The sequence below is a fragment of the Buteo buteo genome, chromosome Z (assembly GCF_964188355.1).
Source record: "Buteo buteo chromosome Z, bButBut1.hap1.1, whole genome shotgun sequence".
NCBI lineage: Eukaryota > Metazoa > Chordata > Aves > Accipitriformes > Accipitridae > Buteo > Buteo buteo.
In genome coordinates, this window is record NC_134204.1 from 10,254,672 (window position 1) to 10,274,479 (window position 19,808).

A 19,808-nucleotide genomic window follows, 5' to 3' on the forward strand; every position below is an offset into this window, starting at 1 on the left:
GAAGAATGAGATTTCGGAATCCCGGGCAACTCTGAGGGAGAACAAGTGTCCCTTCTTCCCTACATCTCCTTCAGTCTTTACTGCTTAGTCACTTGGACCTTGCAGAGCAAATAAGTGTATGAGAAAGTGGGTTCTACTTCCACTTTGTCTTCCTCATTGCTGCAGGAGTGAAGTGAGGGTCATCAGCATTGCATCAGCCCTGGAGAAGACTTGCAATACCAGAGGTGCAGCATAGCTGTGCTGAGAAATATGGGTGGCAGTTTACTATCATGTTAACTCTCCAGTTACGCAGCACTCATCCTTTGGTGCAGCGTACATTAATAATGTTAGTAGCAGTGTGCCAGTGGTGTCTTGCTCATCACTCTGTTATCTTCCTGTAGACTGATTTATAAAAGCTCCCTTATAGTGCATCTTTTTGCATGTGTGTGTGTGTGTATATACACACTCACATACACACAGATGCACTATAGTGCATACACAAGGATGCACTATAAGGGGGCTTTTAATATATATACACACCCATAAACAATTACAGTGCTCCTCCACTTTACAGTCAGCTTTTATTTTGTTTATGAACACTGTTTACAAGCACTGCATTCAGGTGATGGCAGAGAGTGAACAGCACATAGGTTGTGTGATTGCTCTGAGTGTTTCTCAGCTAGCTTTAGAGCAGAGGATGGAAGGTGTCTCCCACTGTCACCTGGTCAAGCCCTAGGGCAGAATCGGCTATTTTGGAGTCTTCCTTTATGGATGATGTTTGGCTAATGTGCTTTTTAAGATCTCTTGTTATAAAGACTCACACCTTCAGCTCCTCTGTCCACACCTTGGAAAATTTGGTATCTAGCATTTGATGTAGGCAAACCAGTGAGAAGTAACTAAAAGATAACCAGTAAAAGAGAGGGGAAGAAAATAGTTAAAAGCCTGTGCTGCTTCACAGTCTTATTTTTTCATTATTGTTTGAGCTACCATTTAATCAGTGCTATGTAAACAATGGTGTTACTGCCTTCATGTTTATGAGCAAGATTAGCATATTAAGTATGAATTATAGAGTCATTAACAAGTCATCTGTTTTGCCCATTCAGCAGTAGTGAACATAAGCACTTGTTGCTTTGGAAAGCACAACATTAGCTGAACTCAAGTATTTGCATTGTAGTGGCACTGCATACATAGTGTTCCCAAAGTGTGTCAGTGTTTTGGAGGGTAACAAGTGCTGTAAGGTGATGTGCTCCTTGGACAAAATTTCAAAGGTGGGCATCTTAATTGTGGTAGAAAAATGTACAAGGGATGTAGCTGTGATAATTGGTGAGGCACTGCGTGTGCATTTTGAGCAATTTATGTAGAGAATGTATTCCCACAGATTTTGTGTGTAAAATGGTGCTTATGCATTTTGAAACTTGACCTGAAAGTCTCTGGATTTGTCTTAAGGTGGAAACACTGGAAAGTCAGAATTTAATTCTGACTCTTGTTAGTGTTCACTGCTCACTGGTGAAGAAAGAGTTCTTCCTCTGCCCATGTCTAGTAGTAAAATACTTTCCCAAGGAGTGTGTGGGAAACCCTCCAGTAAATAATTATGGAATAATCTGCCTGGAGAAGACATTTCTTTCCAACCTCTATGATTTTTATGCCCTGAACCAATAAGGTTTGTATTTTCTTTCTTGAGAACAGCTAAGCTTTTGGTCATAATAGTATCTCGTGGCAGTTAACTTTTTATCAGGCTGTGATCTATGTTTAAAAATAAATTAAAAAAAAAGAAATCAAGAGACTTTAAATTCCCTGGAGACCTTACTTCTGCCTTGCATTAAATAAAAACAAACTCTAGAGAAGTACAAGCTCCACAGAAATAGCACAACAACTTAATTTAGGTAAAGTGAAAAGTGTTAAGTTTAAGTCCGAGTAAGAGACAGGTTAGGATATGGTTTCCCTTGCTCTACTGAACAAATACACTGATGCAGCTCATACTTGTGATTTCCTGGTGTTAGTATTTCTTTCTCCTGATTTATAGCCATGATTAACGGTTTACATCATCACAAGATCAGAGAGAAGGAAAGCATAAATTCATGAATATTAGGAAAGCACTAAGACATTACAGGTTTCACTGAGGAAAGATCAGGATTGAGTGTGACGGTCACAGGTAATTATGCTCAAACAGGAAGTGTAAAGGCTGAAAACAGTGCCTTACTCCTTTCTAGAAAAAACTGTATTACTGCTCTAGATGGGAGCAAAATATCTGTTCATTGACTATTCCATATGACTATAGGAAATCAGAGAAGCTGGTATAAAATGGCGGGATAATGTAATATCCCTGACAAACATTAACAACATTACTTGTCATTCTACATAAAGAAAGGGGATGTGTATGATAATAAGATCTAATACATCCTAAATATGGAAAGATTTTGAGAGAGACATACTATGTCAGCAGGACTCTTGCAGTGGTACAGAGGGAATGATGGAGCGCTACCTTTTAAGTTAGAAAAATGACTTGATGTTACTTAATTGATAACTTAGTGGGGGAAGTATTTTGGCAGATATCTGGAGGAGAGTCTTCAATCTTTTTGAGTCCTGAAGGCAGTGCTTATTAGTTAATGTTCTCACACTGACAAAGTAACTGACAGCCTTCTGTGTCTGTTGGCAGCTAGTTTTATCTTTAAAAGGATTTAAGGATCATCAGGACTTCTGTTTTGCACCTTACACCTTGTCTCCAAGGATTTACTTTCTCATACGCTCAGTAACTCTAGAATTTCAGGGCAATGGGCAGTTGCAGCTGGCAAGAGTCTCGGCTTCATTTAGCTAAATCAGGGTTTTGTTATGGGTTAAACCAGCTCTGGAAGAGCTAAGCAGTGTGTGCCTGTACAAACCAAACAATCTGCTCTGCTTGCTTCACCCTTGTGCTGTGCAAGATTGTTCTCAAGTGTTAAAAAACCCCCAAACAGTGCTTTACAACTCCCTGTCAGAACAGCAAGGCTAGGGAGGAGATCGGCTGTGGTGGCACTCTTCCTGGTGGGAAGAGTGACACTGGATGCAACAACAGCTCCATTATTTTGGTGCTAGTCCATTTGATAATTGGCATTATCAAAAAGAGGACTGACAGTCCCATCTTTCCACTCAATGAGGATCTCTCCATGCCTCAAGGAAGGGGAGCGAGATGGTGGAAGGTACGGCTGGGGACCTCTTCGTAAGGGAGATGGCTCCCGTAAGTCAGCTCTGCTGCTGTTGGCTGGGGAGCTCTTCAGAGCAGAGAGGATTTTCTTCTTCCTAGCAGAAGAAAGAAGAAGGTGCGTAACTGGGTCTGCCTGTCACTTGGTTGCTTCTCCATGCCAACTGGTTCATCAACCATGGTGCCCACATTCCCTAAACCTTCAGGGATGGCATGAGGTGTGTAGGACAGGAGGAGCCAACATTAGCAGCTGCATTTACATGGGATAGTGAGTGGGAGGGACAAGCAGGGTGGCAGAGAGGAGAAATCATCAAGGGTGACATCATGGGTGAGCAGACCCATCTGCTCAGAGCCAGACACTTCAGGTGTGGGATGGGGAAGGATGCCAAGATCAAGACTTTTGTTTTGAAATGCTGGACAGGGAAGTGGCAACTGAATGAACCTGAATCTCACTTACTTGTTGTAATGAACATTGAGTGTCAGTATTATTAATCCCAGTATGAATGCCAAGGGGCTGAGGACCAGCATGGCTGTCTTCCAGTTGGTGCCTGAAAGGATGTCATAGAAAACAATCATGCGTTTACTGAAGAACCTATCCCTGTTCTTATGCAATAGCCACGACTGCCACAAAAACCACCTGTAATGTCCCTGAAGACTAGCAGGTAACAGGAAAAATGCTTTGTCCATAAGATCAACATGTTACAGTTACTTTACACTGCACAGCATCCCTCTATTGAAAATGGCCACAAAAAGGTTTTCTTTCTTGCTAGGAAGATGATAACTATTCAAGCTTCTCCACTCTGCAGCTATTTGGTACGCAATAAGAAGGGCTGGGGGAAGGCACTGGTGCTAGTGGGTATCTATGTCTCCTGGTGAGCAGGGACAAAGTGTTTGCATGTTGTTACTCACTTTTGTACTCCAGGCCTGGGGAGATTTGTTTAATCTTTAAAAGAAGCTTTTCTGACAGGTAATTTGGTACCCTTGCTCCCTACTGAGCATCCTCAGTGGGACTCAGGGGAATGTAACTCTGTATTGATGGGAAGGTCAGGGGCACTGATGAACTTTCATCGACCTGGTCTTTTCGTCCTCTGGCTGATGCCTGGACCTACCTGCAAGTCTGGACCCAGCATTTTTCCCTCGATTTCCATGGTGCTTTTTAGAGTGATTGTGGGAAGAATCTGGGGGAAGAAACAGAGAGACTCAGATTAGCAGCTTCTACTGTTGGACTGGAGGAAGCTCCAACTTCCTCCTGGGGCTGCACTGTAACTACAAATCCCCTTTGTATGGAGCTGGAAGGGAAAGGAATCTTTCTTGTTCATCAGCGTTCCCCAGCCACAGATACTTTTTGCTCCTAGAACGTCTGATGGCCATGCCTCCAGGTTAAGACTATGGCTGTGTCACTGAACCACTTGTCAAGGCAAGCACTTCAACGTGTTGTGTGAGAGCAAAGCCTTGAACTAGTCAGTGGTACACATGGAAGTTCTTCAGAAGTACTCGGGTACTTACCACTACTGAAAATACTTGAGTAATCTCTAGATGCCGCCCACGCTTTATTTCCTGCGGTTCTCACATATGCATTCAGAAAAAAAAAGTGCTCACCCTCGTTTACTGGGAGGTATGGCTGTTTGGTCTTCACTGGAGACACTGTGCTGTTAAACTTGTTAGCCAGAGGTGGGTCAGTCAAGCTTACAGAAGGCTCTCTGTCCATGGCATCGATCTTTGATGAATCAATGGTTTTACCTTGGAAGGAAATAAAGCAAAGATGTGTGTGATTATCATTTACTTTTTGTACGGAAACCTGGATACACTTAATGCCTGGCAAGTGAAGGGAACCCAGCCCTGTTGTGTTAGTCCTCTACCCTGCAAGGCAAACAGGACTTGGTGCAATAGCGATCACATCCTCCTGTGCATCAGGGGCCTTCAATTCTCACAGATTTCAAAGATGAAATTAACCTTTCAAGATGGAATCCACAGCCAAAGCAGAGCTTGTTTTCTGGTGGTAAGTAAGGTCATTGGTCTAAAAAGTACGAGTGCAACACCAGCTGTTAAAAGGATGAGGTGTGAGGAAGAGGCAAGTGGAAGCATCACAGGTATTACCAGCACAGCAGATGAAGAAATGGGATCAAAAGGGTGGTAAATAGTCCGTACCTCTTGCAAGGCTCAACGGCATGCTTTGCCTTGCCAGTCTTATTGCAGAAGTGGGGTATGTGGTGTAGCAATTACTGCTAGAGGGGCAGTTATGGGAAATCTTGTGGCAGTAATAGTCACCCCTGCCCTGCACTGATGCATGTGGCATGATCAAGAAACCCATATCTGCAGGGCTCCCCGCTGCTTATCCCAACCCCATCCCTTCCTGTGGCACAATCATCCACAGGGACACGGGTGTAATTTATTGAGCAAATAACCCATCAAAGTAAAAGTTGTCTGTCAATGGTCAGCTGAAACTTGGATAAGAAAGGCATAAACAAACGCATAGGACTTTGATGTTGTTACCCAGTAGTCAGAGGTTCCCTCCAGTAGACTCATGGGTTTGATAGGAAAATTATCAGTTTGCACAGGACACACTAACTGGCACAACCTGATTCAAAGCCTGCTCTGTGTTTACCCTTGCAGCCTTATTTGGGGAGCCTGGCTCCAAGGCAGCCCTAGACTGCCAAGAACATTGCCTTGGGGAATGCAACGCCCTTTTCACATGCCTTTTTCCCATATCTTAAATGTTCCATGCATTTCCTAGCCTATATTTAACTAGCTTATTATGGTATTTAATTTGTATTGGCTGTTTTTACCTTCATGTTAAACAAACTCTAACACTTGTGACTACTGTGATAATTACATGTTAACCTTCTAGTTGGCTAATTAAAAACCTCAGTAAAAAGGCCATCTTATCTGCACATGACAGCCAAAAAAGCTGTTGTATCTCTTTCTATTTCAAATTACATATAGCCTCTGTATGTCAAAAGTTTATACTCATAATCTGTTTGCTTATGCCAACCAGATTCATCACATTTTCTCTTTACTCATTTCTGTAAAGCTGAAAATCTCACTGGGGCTATCAAGCCTTAAGGTAAGGAATAGCCTCATGTAAGGGAATTAATTTCCCCTGAGGAAGGTTGGTAACCTCATCACCTACAGAGTGGGCAAACACAGAAAAGTCATTACAAACACCAGCTCTCTTCTAGTCCCTGGAGTGGAATAAGGGAGAGGAGGAGAGGGTGAAGGGAGGAATTGAGTGTGATTTTCAGGTCTCAGTTCTGCACACAACTATACAAGAAAAGTCCTGAAGCCACCTTTCTTTGCATAAGGGACTAAATGAAATAGGGAAACAGACTGGACCATGAATGATCAGTGGTCCTCAATGGGCTTCACTGGCGATCTGACAAATGGTGACAGTCACATCTTGGTGCAATGACCATGCCTGATGTCTGTTAGCCTGGTGTCCAACACCTAAAAGTATGACAGGACTCGAATTTCTACCCTTTTTGTGTCCAGTCTAGGCAGGGGATAGTGAACACTCATGAAGGCAGCGATTAGATTCTTTTTAGCAGAGGCCAAGGCCATGAAACTGATAATATAAAACAGATTTTTTTGTAACTTTTGATGTCATGTTCTAGATCTTCTTAATGCAAAGGGAGGGCAGTGCTTTAACTACCTCCCACTACTTGCTGTGTTCACTAGTGTCTTTATGGCTACATCAGGCACCAGGAGCAAGGTTCACTTTTGAGGATCATGAGAGCACGGGATGAAGGTTAGAACTGTGGTTTCAATAGTGAAAACTGCACTGTTGGGGTCTGTAATGTGTTGCTTAGAAACTGAAGCAACAATTTCTCATTTCAAATATAGCTGCTTCTCAATAATTCATACAAGTTTAAAAGAGGTTTTCAGCTGCCTCCAGTTTTCTTGTTACCAAAAATGACATCCCAAAGTACAAACTACCAAAAGCCCCTTCAAAGTCTTAAGTGCTTGACTTTATGGAACTTCCTTGGTTGTTTTGGACTCAGAGGCTCGAGCAATTCCAACTATTCTTAGCTCTGGGCACCAACTCAGATGAACTTTCCAAAATACTTGACTTTTGCCTGTCATCAGAAATGCAGCTGGGGTTTAGAGACCTGATCCTGTAAGGTGTTGTGTGCTTTCTGGAAAACACAGAACAGCAACTACTGGAAACCCGTGGTAACAAGTAGTTGCGCTGACTCAGAGCCATTTGGTGTCTCTCCAGATGGGGCCAAAATGAACATGAGTTAGAATGATGGATGCAAGCCTGGTGTTAGGTGGCTTGGAAGAGACATAAGGTTAGATGTTATCTGATGCTAAATCTACCTCATCTTACTTTCATAGATCCACACACGTGTGTCTATAGCTTGTTGCCTTGGTTTGCTGGGCCTCGGAGCTGCTGTCTGCGCAGCAGCACAGATGGTCTCATCTGCTAAAGTCTTCCACCGGCTGAATTTGTCCTTCTCCCTTGAGACAAAGACCTTGTGGCCTCCTTCCTTGGTGCTGAGGTGGAAGCCCAAGCTCTGCAGAGTCACGTGTCCCTTCTTGCTGCAGGACCATGCTTGGCGTTCCCAGTCCCCGCAGGGCTCCATCTTGACCACAGCATGCTTCTGGGTCTTTTGGGCCGACAAGCACTGCTTCGTTTGAAGGCTGATGATGGTCCTGGTGGCGGAGTCCCAGCTCCACTGCTGCTGCTGGGAGTCCGCCTTGCAGTTGGTCAGGCTGATGCCATTGGTCTCGTGGTGGGAGACCCGAATGCACTTTTCCAGCCGGGTGTTCCTTATGAGGAAGCCTTGTCCCTCTGCTACTGTGGTACAATCAGAGCATGGTTTAGTACTGTGCGTGTCTGAGGCAAACACATCTTCTGAGCGCTAGATGTTGTAAATGGCCTGGGGAAGGGGAGACATAACCCACCTGTCCTTTCCTGGATAGGCATGCCCAGATAAACAGTACCCCCAGGTTTCTAATTCCCCAGAATGATATTTCTTTAAAACACAGGGTGTGCAAATAGCAAGGAGCAATACTAGAGTAAAATAACAATGACATAAGTAAGCCATGTAACTAATGGGGGAAAAGTTGTGCTGTTTATGAAATATCTACCTATATATATTTAATTCACTATTTCAACTGATTATAGCTTTAAATAGGTACTCATCCTTTCCTACCTCCAAAATAATTGGATGGTTTGGGGTTTTTTTGCCCCTATCTGGATCAAATCTTTCTTACAAGAAAAGCAATTGAAACTCCTGAATTCCCCAGGTGCTATTCATCTGGGGCCAGTTAAGTCACCTTGGGCTACTATTTCAATTAATTGGCTTCTGGTGATACTACAGCAACACCAGGATAAAACCATACCCTGTCAGAAGTCTGGAAGTACTTGGCTGATGGCTCATCTAAATATTGGAATGAACTTGGGTTTAGCACACCTGACATTGGTCTGTGCTCCCCAGGCATGAAGGTACCATTTTTAACGATCCCTTTGTAAGAGAAAGATGTCACAGCCACCCCACAGGAGACACACAGTTTGAAGGAATTTCTGTAATTACTTTTAATAGCAATGGGTCCCAACATCTCTGATAACTTAGGATGGATATCATCCTGTTAGCTGGACAAATGCCCCTGTTTTCAGTACAAAATCATCAGGTGTGGCCTGTGAACATTCTGAGCAAAATGTTAAATGCTAAACCATCTGTCACTGACGCGGGTGTACCTTCTGCTGTGTATTTTATGCGTAAGGCAGAGGGATAGAAATAAAAGTTTCAAGTTTCTGCACATTCTGAGAAATATTTTAATTTTAATTACAAGTAACACATGGTAACTCTGAGCTTTTGCAGTCTTTTTTTTCCTCTTTTCGCCAGGACCCAGAGTTATAAAAGCCCTATCAGCATACAGTATTAAGCATAAAGAGTAAGACGAGTCCAAAAAGTGATGTTAGACAAGAACACTGATGTTTATCTAAACAACTATTTCTGCAGAGTTTCCCCTCCCAAAGCAAAGAACAATACTTTTCCCTGGCAGCAAGTATTTGGCTCAGTACATGAAAAAACTAATGACAGTCTAAACAGAAGTCAGTACACAATACCAAGGGTATGAACAATAGCTTAAAAGAGCTCTTATGTCTTTTCTCAGGAAGTTCTAGAGGTCTGCTAGATTAATAATGCCTGCGGGTTGTTAAATCAGAAACAGCTCTGGGCTTTCTGCTCAGCCTGAATGCGTGGGGAGAGGCAGCCAGAAACCACAGTATGACTCCTGTGCTGGCTCTGAGATGAGGATGGCTGTGTCCATGCTAGGATAGTGAGTTTCATGGACCTGTGATAGCCACCAAACCAGGCAATTCCTGCCAAGTCCATGTGCCTAAGTGGAAATTAAATTTCTGGGGGATCTGTGGACAACTCGTGAGTCCTGTCCTTTTTACCTCTTATTGAGGGCTTGATGGAGAGAAGATGTTTAATGCACCTTGGGACTGGGTTTCTGCCAGCTTCCAAAGGCAGGTGAAATGTCTCCTATATAATCTCCCATAATTTTTAGAAAATCCAAAGGGATGAATACAATCCCTGCCCCCCCCCGTGTTTTTTTCTAGGACCTGGAATCCAGGATTCTCACCTCTTTGCTTCAGCTCAACTGGGAGAATCCCCTGTCCAAATAATGATTTGAGAGCTGCATAAATATGTAATGGGAACATGAGAACTGTGCTGGGTCAGATAAAATATCTGCTGAGCCCAGTATCCTGTCTCCAGCACTGGACATTAGCATTTGCTAATACAGAAAGAGGGTAAAAACCAGCCAAGTAAAGAGCTCACTCAAGACAGCAAGGACACCAGCCTCCTTCCTAAATGTATCAACTAGTTAAGAGAGCATTGCTGGGTATTTATGGTTAAAATGATTTTGCCCGTGTACACTACATTGTATTTTTCAACTCTGAAGTTCAAAAACCATTTTGTTGGTCAGTCAGTATCATGAGCTCCTTCTGCAGCTCCACACAGTCAGCTTCAGTTTTGATTATTCTTAATAATTTTGTGCCATCAGCAAACTTATTTGCTTCATTATTCACCCCTTTTGATCTTTGTTGGCACCTGCTGCTACCTTCACTCTGCTGTCATCATTGTCAACTTATTCCACCTCTTTTGTTCCAGCCTGTGGGCTAAGTCTTTCTCTTACTCCATGAGAATGGAGTTTCTTAAGGGCCTTGGTGGAAGAATCTTATCAAAAGCCTTTTGCAAACGCAAGCGCAAGTTCTAGATCCACTCATCCCATTTATATGCTAATTGATGCCATCATGGATGTCAGGCATTCCCACTACAAAAACTGTATTGACTTTTCTTATATTTATCTGTCTGCAAATTCTGTTCTTTGTTTCCACTGACTTGCCTGATGCCAAAATCAAACCTAGTGGCCTGTGTTTTCCCAGGCTGTGCAAGGATCCCTCTTAAGAGGGACATAATTGCTGTAATGTAGTCCTTTGGGGCTGAAGGGGCTTGAAATAAGAGTTTACATGCTCCCTAAAAGTTTAAAAAAAGTCATCTTTAGCTTCCTGTAACTCATTATGAATGCCATCTGGGCTAGTCATTTGCCGCACATTATTTATCTTTTTTTCCCTTGAAACTTCCTCTGTTGACAATTTTGTTCGATAACACTCTTCAGACTGCAGAGAGTGACTGCTGTGCGAGTACCTCGCTGACCATGTCTGAAGTGAGCACTGGAACCGATAATTCATTCAGCCTTTCTACACTGCCCTGCTTTGGTTGTCCTTGCATTTACACCAGTTATTTATTGACCTCTTTACCCCACCAGGTTCATACTTCAGATATGTTTGAAAGTTTCTGTTGGTAGTTTTTTTAATGCTCTCTCTAGGTTGCTCCTCTAAATCTTTTTCTCATATGTTTTATTATTGGTTTTGTTATTAAACATGCCAGAATCTCTGCTGTTTTTTCTTTTCCTTGCTTGGCAATGACTGTCCATTTGAAAGTTTCATTTTTTTATTAAATTTTGAAAAGTGTTGCTGTTTAACCCAGCCAGCAGATTTGTGTTTTGTTCTCTGTGTACAGTCCCGGATGGTATATGTTCCCCTCTAAAGAATCGCTGTGTTACCTGCACGTTAGCAGCAAGCATCGTGTTCCCCCATGTTATCTACCAGCCTTTTGCACTTTTGAGCTGCCCCTTTCTACCAGCCTTCTTGGTTTTATGCAGGTCTCAATTTGCAGAGACTCACCCCACTGAAGGTCCAGGGCAGCCCATCTGCCATGGGAATACATGTGAGCTCAGGAACCTCAACACTGCAACTGAAGTGCTTTCCTTTGAGATTTCTACAGCTACTCAGTAGTGTATGACACCAAGTTATTGATAGATTTTTATCTTCACACCATACCTCAGGTCCAAAAGTATAAACACCATTTTACAGCTTGGGAACAGAGGTCTAGTTAAACTTTGCTTGGTTCAACATTACATGGGAGGGTGGCAGCAAAGCTGGGGCCATAATACTTTTCCTCTGAACTGTGGTCCAGGTGTCTTCCCTATTGACAGTGACATTGAGCTCTCTGTAAGCCTGGCTATCAACAGCAGGATTTTCCTTGTGGTGTTTCGCATGATCCTTACCAACCAAGAATGTGAACCTGTGTCCATCATACAGGTTCACCATCCACTACCCATACATTATGGCTTTCCTGACGTTGAGATGTCACTGTCTAAGTGAGCAACTTACAATTAGATACAGGTAACTGGCAGCAATCATTGCACATACCCCACACAGTCATAAGGAGTAGACACACAAATAACGCTGGAGTATATTTACTTTGGGATACACATCAGGCACCAAGAATCCTTACTCCGGAAACAAAATGACTTTTTTTCCCCAACACTGCCAAGTCCCACTGTCCGGCAGCCCTGCAAATAAGGCCAACAGCCCTAACATTTTAGGAATGTTAACCTGGAGAGAGCAGAGCATCCAAAGTACTCCCTGGGGATGGCACTCAGCATCTCTGGAAAATGCCAGCCTTACGCACAGAGCCTGAGCAGATGCCTGCTTTGAGCTGCTCATGCTTGAACATTTTGGCCTCTTCGTATTTTTAGGAACAAAATAAACAATTTCTAGCAAAGGCACTCGATGGCAGCTCATTTGTCCTATGATACTGCCACTCTGTCTGGTTACAAGAAAGAAAAGCAAGCAAATATAGCCACCTGCTTCTATGCAGCATGGCCACCCTTGGGACATGCTGTTCCTTGTAAGATTAGGAGCAACAGCATGCAACATTCCTAATTAAGGTAATGCCACCAGGAAAGCCTTGGTTACCAGTAATCCCAGTCTGGCTGGGAAAGTTTCTGCCATTTCTCAGCAGTGCCTGTGATGGCTTGATAAAAGCCATTTGCAAATCGTCTGGGGATGGGTTGCTGCCTCTAAAGTCTCTGCAGAGGGAAGGGGTGAGTCAGAGCTGAGCAAGCAGAGGTTCCCAAAACACTCCAGGTCACCCGGGAACCTCAGCATTGGCTTAGGCCTATTTTGCTCTCCCCAGTGGGATTCTTAACTCTTGGAAAAATCTTTTAATTAGCTCAATTTGTCTTGCCAAGTGGGTGTTTTCTGTAGGGAGATGACCACTGAGTCACAGTCAGGAATTTACCTTTTTCTGCCTCTACCTGTCCTCAAAGGCAAGCATCCATCTGCCGTAGCCATGGCACCTCTTGTAGGGACTGCTTCATGGGGACATCCCACGGCCCAGAAGAGCTCCCAAACACGGCTCTTCTTGGGTACCACCATATGACAGCAGGTCATCCCGAGCCCCCCAGACAGTGGCTTGGAGAAATGTCTCCAAGCTGTGTCTGCTGCTTCCACCCAAAATGAGCACAGCACTAGGAGTACATGCACCGTGGCTGAAAAACCTTGGAAGCAGTAGTGCCATAGCCTGAGTTATGGTGAGACAAACCAGAGAGTTTCCTGCTCAAGTTAATCCGCCTCCACTGTTTGCCACTGCAGGTCATATCTGATAAAGATCATATCTTCTCTACAGAGCATGCATCAGTGGAGACTGACCCACACCACTCTAATATACATTACATATGTTTGCCTTCCTGTGTAACTCCCTCTGAATATCAGCTCTCCCAGGATTTAGTGTCCCCTTGTTACTAATTGGTCACTGATTTGTTATTGATTAGAGTTAATCATATTAATAGTAATATAGAGTTATAGGAAATATTTTAGTAAAATCATATTTAATTTTAATAGTTTAGCAAAATCATATGTATGTTGTATTTTATATATCTAACCACCAACCAGTACCTGTTGTGAAATCCCCTGTATAGCCCTGTACCAAGGCCGGAGAAATTGGCTAAAATCATCTAGTAGGAACATTGAGAACTTAGACAACAAGAAAAAAGAAATTAAAATCTGATTATAGAAGAGTTTGGTTTGACTAAAAAGTAGAAAATTGTGCAGCATAGGTATGGGAGTGTTAAGTTTGAAATGTAGCCTTAGAAACTTAGGAGCTTAGAAAATGTATAATGTGTAACCATAAGAATTTAAGTATTGTTCAAAATCATTTAACCACAGAAGTTTTGACAAAGATTGGTAGTCTTGTAGTGTTTGTTTTAAAGGCTAAGGAAACCGTTATGGACACCAGTTTGGTACTTGGAAACACCTGAGAGGTCAAGAAGCGGACGAGTGAGGAAGACTACAAAAGACCACCAGAGGACTCTAGAAGACCACCAGAGACCTTTAGTGCGCCTGCGTGATGGACATTAACATATGCAAATGATTTCCTGGAAATCTGATGAATATGTAAATGACGTCTTTGTAATCTCATGAATATGCATAAGTAAGTTCAATATAAGGTGTATTGTTTTGGTAACAGGTGTGCATGGTTCGTGAGAGGACTCACCCGCGCACCCGGCCGTCAATAAAGAAGTGTCTGCTTATCTACACTAAATTGGTGTTGATAAGTTCTTTATTCCGAGATTTCGGTAACACCCTTGTCTTGTTGAACTATTGCAGCAGTTCAAGGGGCATCGGGTGGGAAGAGGGTTTGGAAGACTCCTATCCTCTCAAGTTGCCCTGCCAGCAATTTTGGTCTCTGTCCTAGCTCTAAAAACATCCATGAAGGAGACCAGCTCCTACCAGAAACGGTCCCAGCCCAGAAGAAGAAAAATTAACCAGAGACTTTGCGGAAAGCCATCTTTAGCTGCTTAGACACTGTGGTGACGCAGACAACACCTCTCCCTACCCTGGTACTGACTATCAGACCCTCTCCCTTCAGGCAAACACAGCACCTCACCTCCCCTGCCCTCGCTGCTGGGCCTCATGCTGGTAATGCAGAACTACTATGTTTTCTATCCAGAAAATCCCTTACTCAGATTCAAATTCAGGACTAGAGTGGGGCGTTTATAGCGCAACTACAAAACCAGGCAGTCTAGAAAGATGTTGGATGAAAGCAGAATGGACCTTCATGTGACTAGCAGTAACAGCAGGACTAATTTGCTGCAATAGCCTGAAGTTATCACCCTGCCATGGGTGAAAACTCAGCCAGATGTCTGTTCTGAACAGGATGAGAAGCTGTTTCTGAGCTGCCCTGGGCTCGGCAGGCTGTTTCTACCTCCCACAGAGGGCCAGGAGCAGATAGAGAAGATGCAGCAACAGAAGAAGAAAGCTCCCAGTTAAGGCAGGAGGGTTCCCCATGCAGATGGAGCTCAGTGTAAGATATGGCCCTGTAAGATCTCTTGTAGGAACATTACATTGAATCTAGCTGAAGCAAGCAGCTTGAGATGCTGTCAGGTATGGACAAACAAGGCCTTGAATAAGTAAGCAGGAGCAGACTTGAATGCAGCCCAGCAGTAACACCTTCTCATGAAAAGATGTCCCTCCATCCAAGAGAGCAAGCCCCAGTGCTGCCTGCACAGGAGTCTGGCCCAGGGCCATGGAATGAAGAAATTAAAAACAGCTGGAAGGCACTTGCTGTCATAAGAGGAATGTGGCGACCCAGGTGTGTTTGTTTAAAGGCAGGAAATCCAGATGTGCACAGGGAAGCGGTAAGATTGGCACTCTGTTGTCTATATGCCTGGCTTCATGCCCAAGACCAGCATGGCAGGAGGTGAGACTAGGTATTTTTTTCCAAAACAGGCTGTTGACTGGAACCAACGTTAGCTTTATTTTGCCCTGGTCCTCCCTCAGCCTATGACTGTGCATACTTGGATGTAAAGTTTAGAGACAAATGTCCATGACAGGTCAGTGGATGTGGCCAATCTACCTACGGAGAGGATGATGCTAGATGGAGCCTGGTGAGTCCCTGTTGGTGAGCAAACAGGTGTCTGCCCACTGGGCCCAGCAGAACAGGCAGAACTAGAGCTGGGTGAGCAGCTACCTGGCAACTGGGAGCTCTGGATTTATGGGAGCACAATTTCCATCACTTCAAGCAGCAGATCAACTCTTATCAAGCTGTGTCATTTTTATAGAGAAGGCAACAAAGCATACCGGTAACTGCCAGTAATTAGCTGGCAAAGACCTTGCCAGTGCAAGCACCTGGTTGCAAATACTTCTTGGTCATCACTCAGATTATTTTCCAGTAACATGTCTCTCCAAGAGTAGTTTCCAGCTGTTGCTTCTGGCCACCAGATTGGACTGTGTTTTTTCCCAATCACTGCTGCTTTCTGGAGAATATCTTGCTTTTGGTTGACCAACAAGGCTTCATAGCTTTCCACATTACTGCAAGTTCCACTTCTGACTAAGTATCTCAGCAAAGGCCTCCAAGGGAGTGGAGCAGTTGTAGGAAAAGAAGGAAGGTTTTGGCATAGAAAGACATATGGATAAATGGTGGGAAGCAGGAGAGGTTGGTGAAGGTTACACAAAGCTGATGCATGTGGGGAAGACCTGTCCCTGGTGGGTTATGATGGAGGTCTATAAAATCCAGAGGTCTGGAGAGGATGGACAGGGGCTGACTGATTAAGGACTGATCCCAGATGGGACAAGGGGCAGCAAAGGAAGGCTCACGGTGTTCAGGGCTGAAGAGTTAAACACACCAGTGTCAGGAAATCCCCCAACTAGAAAACAGTTGGAGGCTGAAGAAGTGTATGACAGAGGAGAAGTATCAGATAAGCTTGGCCTTTCTGCCTCTTCAATGCGAGATGCTTAGGGCTGTCTTAGGAGAGTGGGGCGTGAGGGGTCAAGGAGCAGCCAGCACTGTGTATCGGCTTGGTGGGGAGGACAGCGGCCCCCAAGATATGGGACTGGGCCAGGATGCCAAGCAGAGCCACCACCAGCCTCACACTCAGTGCATGAGAATTGAGTCAGTGTTAAATGTGGTATTATTTCAGCCGTTTTCTTTCTGCTTGTATATGCACAGAACCTGCTGGTGCCCGACTTCCCACCACCTGTGGTACCTCGCTGGGTTACTGCTAGGCTTGACTTCTTAGAAAAACATTTCAGCCCCCTCCCTGCTTGCAGGGACTTTCCAAAGAAACCAGTGTCAGGAACAGCTTACGCAATTCCAGTATTTCCAGTTTCCAGACCCTCTAAGGTCTGTTGAGAGCACGCACTTCTGTCCTGCCAGCAGCCTTAAAACTCAGCAGCCCCAGGAAGGATGGGATGGGGAGAGGCTGCTGTGGGGGCAGATCAGCCCCAAGTAAGAACATTTTTGCTCTCTGTATTTTGAGCTTGCTTTGAGCATTGCCAGGTATTGGGAAGATAAATTCCTTTCTTGCAAAACAGTTGTTTTATCAGTGGTCTGGCTGAAATGCAATGGGCGATCATGCGATTGCACCAAAAACATTTCACTGGAAAGGAAAAGAAATGTCCTGTGGAAATATCCTGTGATCCTCCTTAATTTATTAATAAAACATAGCAATGGGGCTCCTGTCATGTGGCAGCAGTAAAGAACCAGTTTCTTCTAACACTGGACAAGATCTGTATTAGACCAAGAGAAAGAGCAAGATCCTGAAGGCTGTTCTGCTCTCCTGGCATCCCACCATACTGTCACCTCCAGGTCCTAAGCAGATCTTCTGTAACTTTTAAAAGATGCACATGTATCCTCACCTCTCACTAGTACAGTGACATACCCTCAGCCTGGAGCTTTAAAAAAATGAGAGATTCAGTTCACTGGTTTTACTTTAATTGGCAAGATTTGGGGTGCAAAAACCAGCAGTAGATGGAGCAAAAGTCAAATCTGTAGGAGCACAAACCTCTCCTTTGACCTGGCTGCAGAGAAAACTGAGGGCTAGCCGCTCAAAGTAGCCCAGGGAACACGCACTTAGAGGTCGTGGAGCAGGGAATGGAAAGTAGCTGGTCAGAGCACCAGTCTGAGGTTTGTCTTTAAGGAATAAACCTCCCAGCTGTGCAGCCCAAATAGTTGTAGTCCTCTGGCATAGGGAGCTTGAAAAGCTCTGAGCAGGTAACCTGTAAAACTGTAGGGCTCTCTTCCTTGCAGCTTCAGGGACTGAATGAGCCTTGAAGCACTTCAGGGATTTATTTCAATGAGTCCCTTTCAATCTGTCATCTCAGGCATAACAGCAAAATATAAAGGGAATTACTTATTAGCTCAGGAGCTTTGTCCATTTCTAAAGAAAATAGATGCTTCCTACCACCCATGATGGGACAGGCAAGACCGTGGGTAGCACCGCTTCCAGGTAGCTGTTTGTGGGCAGAACTGCTCTGGTTCTGCAGGATGATGCTCAGAAGGACTTCTGCTTTCCTCATCTACCCATGCATGTCAAAACCTAGGCTGCTTGGATTCAAAATGCTCCTTTGTACGGGCAGGATACAGGATTCAAGCGACCTCAGCAAGCAGCTGAATGTTAACATGAGCCACTACCAAGTTTGCTCCATGGACATGAGCAGTGCAGACTCCGCAGCTCCCCAGCACATCCCACTCCCAGCCAACTGCCACAGGAGCAGGACTAACGCAGTGAGGTCCTGCTCCCCTTCCCACCACCCTCTCCCATGCTGCCAGCATGCCCTGAGCCCACTTGCCTCTACTGGGAAGGAGCAACTGGGGCAGGGAGCAAACAGGGTGCTTGGGAGGTCACTTAGTGCCTGCCTCACCCCCAGAGCAGGTTTATTCATCTGCTACTCTTAGCAGTTTAAAAGCACTTTATAAAAGTAGCTGGCATGATGCCACAGTGTCCCTGGCCAAACTATCCCAGCACCTTGCCAGCCTGTCCCTCACTCTCCTGTACCCCTGCGTTTAATCCCATTTTAAATGCTGCCCTGAAATGTGCCCATAGGCACTTGTTTTACAGCTGGTGGTTTCAGAGCTTTGCAGCCCAAGCAACACTTCAGCAAGAAAGCAGGTTAAAACCTGGGAGGCAGTTCACTTCCCAGTTTCCAGCTACCCCGAAGGAGGAGAAACTTACCCTCAAGCCAAGGAAGGAGGCAAATACAGCCCAGGCTCAGCCTGAAAAGCTCCATGGTCTGCCAGCACAGTAAGGGGGAAGAAGTCCCCAAAACCTCTTGCCCACGGGGAGTGCCAGGCAGCTTGCTTTTCCCCCTTCCTCTGTCATTCACAGCAAAAAACCTGCTGGGAAGAGAAAACCTCTTTTGTCTTGACGCTGGAGACTTGGCAACTGTCTTATCAGCAAAGGATCAGCTTGGAGACAGAGTTCCACTGAGCGGCTATCCCTTAGGAGAAATCATATGACGAGCCAGGATGGTGGGGACACTGGACCGAGATGCTCGCAGCTGCCGAGCTCGGCTCCTTAGCAGCCGCTGTTGCTCCCAGCAATGACAGCCGAATGCTAAGCAGCCTGGCGGGCTGCCTTCACCAGGGCTGGGAGCAGAGGAGGATGCAGGGCTGGCCTGGCGAGAAAAGGCAAAGTTTGGCAGGAGAGCTGGGAGGGGCATGGCATGTGTCTGCTGAAACCCTATGCTCAGCTGTGCTGTCGAAGGGTCATTTTCTATTTTGGGAGAATTTTTCCCACCGAGATGAGTTTAAGCACCATTATAGGTCATGGTGGAGATAAAACCTTGCAAACTGGCTGTGGGGGTCCTGGAGTCAGTGGGTGATGGATGGGGGAGCTGAGGTCCTGGCCGGGGAGCAGGGTCCTGATGTGGGTCTGCTCTGGTCCTTGCCCTGAGAGTTGCTTGGGTCAAGTTTGGTTTTTCATGCATCAGTTTGGGCTCTGCACAGGGGGAAAACCACACATCCCTCCCCAAGGGACAGCAGCGAAGACTATCATCGGGTGAAACAGCAGCAGGGAAACCAGAGTTACAATTTTTCTAGCAAGATGCTCCCATTCAGCCACATCCTCTCTGCACTTGTCTGTCCAACCTGCTCTCAGGGGTCATTCTCATCTGGATATATCATCAACACTTTTGCATAAAAATACATAAAAGTGATGGCTTCACTTTCACTTTCGGGGTCCAGTCCTGGATGGCACCAATGTCACACGTCCCAGCTCTGCCCATGAGACCGGGAGTCACTTGGAGAGCTGGGAGCTGCTTCATTTAGAGGCCAAGCTGTCAAATTAAAACAGCACAGCATCGGCAGCCATGCAAGGGCATGGGCTCACGTCAGAGCCTTGCAAAAGTGCAGTTCCCTCTCTGACCAGCCCTGGGATGATGGCTCCCAGCTCTCCCCTTCTCACAGCTTCTGTCCATTTCACACAAGGGAAACTGAGGCACATAGCGGCTGAGATCTGACCAAAGCCATGAATTCTGTCTCTGAGCTCCTGAATCCCAGATTTCTCCCAA

The 19,808-nt window shown here is 44.9% G+C and overlaps 1 protein-coding gene across 2 annotated transcripts; it reads right to left on the bottom strand.

The window, feature by feature from the left end:
• Nucleotides 1–748: 748 nt before the first annotated feature.
• Nucleotides 749–19,013, bottom strand: LOC142027046 (uncharacterized). 2 transcript variants are annotated; one of them, XM_075020630.1, is made up of 6 exons: nt 18,473–19,013; nt 7,485–7,952; nt 4,757–4,897; nt 4,267–4,335; nt 3,615–3,705; nt 749–3,255 (listed from the first exon to the last, which is right to left on the bottom strand). In XM_075020630.1, exons 1-6 carry the CDS (start codon nt 18,525–18,527, stop codon nt 3,048–3,050), a joined length of 1,032 nt encoding a protein of 343 aa, XP_074876731.1. In that variant the 5' UTR covers nt 18,528–19,013; the 3' UTR covers nt 749–3,047. The 2 variants fall into 2 exon arrangements, with proteins under 2 accessions (XP_074876731.1, XP_074876730.1); XM_075020629.1 differs by having other exon boundaries at nt 7,485–7,955; nt 18,473–19,012.
• Nucleotides 19,014–19,808: the final 795 nt, after the last annotated feature.